The sequence below is a fragment of the Nothobranchius furzeri genome, chromosome 5 (genome assembly GCF_043380555.1).
Source record: "Nothobranchius furzeri strain GRZ-AD chromosome 5, NfurGRZ-RIMD1, whole genome shotgun sequence".
Classification (NCBI taxonomy): Eukaryota; Metazoa; Chordata; class Actinopteri; order Cyprinodontiformes; family Nothobranchiidae; genus Nothobranchius; species Nothobranchius furzeri.
This window is the reverse complement of record NC_091745.1, coordinates 78,326,214-78,328,713: the sequence shown is the minus strand read 5'-3', so window position 1 is coordinate 78,328,713 and position 2,500 is coordinate 78,326,214. Positions and strand designations below refer to the sequence as shown.

Sequence of the window (2,500 nt, the reverse complement as noted above, 5' to 3'; positions counted from 1 at the left end):
GTATGTGTATGTACATGTATGTATGTACATACTGTACATACATCCATACATACACATACACACACACACACACACACACACACACACACACACACACACACACACACACACACACACACACAGACAGATTTACACATTAATTATCATCCAAACTGAAACAGACAGGATTGGAAATGTTCATAAAACACGTGAGAACTTAAATATTCATAACCTTTTAATTTAAACTTGCTATAAATTCTATAAACTATAGTTTTTTTAAGCTGTGTAAAACAATTTAAATAACAAAACCCAATTACACGATATGAAGTGTTTCTTATATATAGTTACACTTGTATGCAACCCTTTGGGATAACATGAAATTTGTGTAAAGGTAGAGCACATTTCCTGACCTGGGATAGGAACAGCTTTTCTGCATAGTCTGACGTCACTTCAGCCACAAAGTTGAGGAGAAAAGTGTGAAAGAACACAAATAAACCAGGAAAAAGAGAGATCTTGTGTTTTTGGGCCAAGTGTGATCAAATAAACCATTGGGTCGCCTTTAAGTCAAGACACGGGACAAACTTTGAGCTCCGAATACTCATTTTCTTACAGTTGTTGCTTGCGTTTTGATGGTTACTCTTCTCGGTGGTGGCTCCTCGATGATCCGATTGGCCACCAGGTCTTGCAGCTGTAGCGCTCCGCCGCCGATGAAGCAAAAGGCCGGACACACTGGAGCCGAGCAGTCCAGCTGTCCCGCCCACAGGATCCGCAGGGAGTGGGCGTCGTAGAAGGTAACTAGTCCTTTGTCACAGTCCAGACACACTCCCAGTCGTGGTGGGAGGGGGCTGGTGTGAGGGTGGGAGTGGACTCCTCTCTGACTGTGGCTCTCACTCTGGCTGGAAGTGGGACCGTGCCCTTTAGGGAGCAGGATCTTACCCATCCCTACAGTGAGGAAGCAAAAAGGAGGAGAGTCTTGGCCGTCCTCTGCCCCACTGTCATGGCCGCTGTCTGGGTCACAGCTGGGAGGGAAAAGAACGAGGTCGCCGTTAGGGCCAGCACGACTGCAGCAAAGATCGGTCTTATACCAAATCCACAATCCTGTTGCTGCTTTTGCAGCGTGTCATGTTTCCACTCGCCTTCTCTGCTCTTCACCGTTTCACCTGACTCTTTGGTTCGTACATACAGAGATAGACCCATGTGTGTTTTTTTTATTTATGATTTTAAATCAGATAAATCTGCGTGCTAAAATGTGTCTAATAACATCAGTAGACGGATGCACAACATTTCTTTGAAGACTGAAATGAACCAGCTGTTGACTCTTGATTCTCTGCACGGCTTAGTGTGATTAAAATTTCAAGTTCTAACCTTTTTTATTTTAGAAAATTGTCTAATTATCACGGTTTCAGCTGATTAACCTGCATCTAAATAAAGCTCAAGCTTTACTTGAAGTCCCTGTGATGGACTGGAGACCTGTCCAGGGTGTCCCCCACCCAGGGGCGGATTTAACAATTTGGGGGCCCAAGGCGAACACAGACATGGGGCCCCTTTACACAAAATTTTCGACAATCTCATCTTTAACTGGATTTGTGAAACTCTCCCCTCTTCTGCCACGAGTTATTTTCACTTTTCATTAGTCCTCTTTTTTCCTGTCTTTCTCTCCCTTTGAGTGCTTCAATATTTGCTCTGCTTACTTCTTCCTGTCAGTGCTCCTGTGCTTTTGCCTTTCTTTCTTTTTCTTCTATTTTCCATTTTGGTCTGTTTTCCTCCCTTTAAACATTTTCCATTGTCTTTCCTTTTCTGCTTCCTTTTGATGTTTACATAGAAAAACGACGTCACTTTGGAAGTGAAGATAAAAGCCTTTTTGAAGCGAGCCGCTTCTTTCTCTAAAGCCCTTTTCAGACAGACGTTCTGGAACATTTGCGGACAATTCAATCTGGTTTTTAACCGGAACTGTGTTTTCAGACACACCACTTTTGTACCGGAACTTGTCCTTTCGGCTGCGTTCACACAGCAGGGAAAAGTTCCAGATGTCTGACGGTGGCGGCGCGGGGGGGGGGGGGGGGGGGGGGGGGTTGGGGGGGGGAGGGGGTGCTGGGATCAGACTCATGTTAAGAAGAAGAAGAAAATATCATTTCTATAGCGCCTCTCAAGATAAAAATCACGAGGCGCTTAAGCATAATTCTGCGCACACGAAGACGCATAAGAGACCTGGATGATGAAGCTCAATGGTTAAAGGAATCACTGAAGCGGTGTGAAGCGCTCCGTCGTGCGTCTAGGCGGTACCGTAGGAGGCGAGCTGCCGTGGTTCGCCGCATGCTACAGCAGCGAGCTATCTAGGTGCGCACGGCGTCCCCCGGTCCCCACCTCCTCCCCCTCCCCCTTGTCCGGAACTCTACCTCACCAGTCTGAAGCAGCCACCCTGTCCGTAACAAGTCCGGACCTGTTACTAGGGGCTTCGTCCGGTAAAATTCCGGAACACGTTATCCGGATGTTTGTATTCAGACACAAAGGTCTTACGGAC

The 2,500-nt window shown here is 46.3% G+C and overlaps 1 protein-coding gene across 2 annotated transcripts in view; it reads right to left on the bottom strand.

Moving 5' to 3' along the window:
* trim46a (tripartite motif containing 46a) overlaps positions 1-2,500 on the bottom strand; it is a 15,186-nt gene that overhangs the window by 411 nt on the left and 12,275 nt on the right. For both annotated transcript variants that reach the window (XM_054741159.2, XM_015950429.3), the window contains one exon: positions 1-998. This exon is cut by the window's left edge. In XM_054741159.2, coding sequence (XP_054597134.2) covers positions 578-998 — 421 coding nt within the window. In that variant the 3' untranslated portion in view covers positions 1-577. The remainder of the gene's footprint in view (positions 999-2,500) is intronic.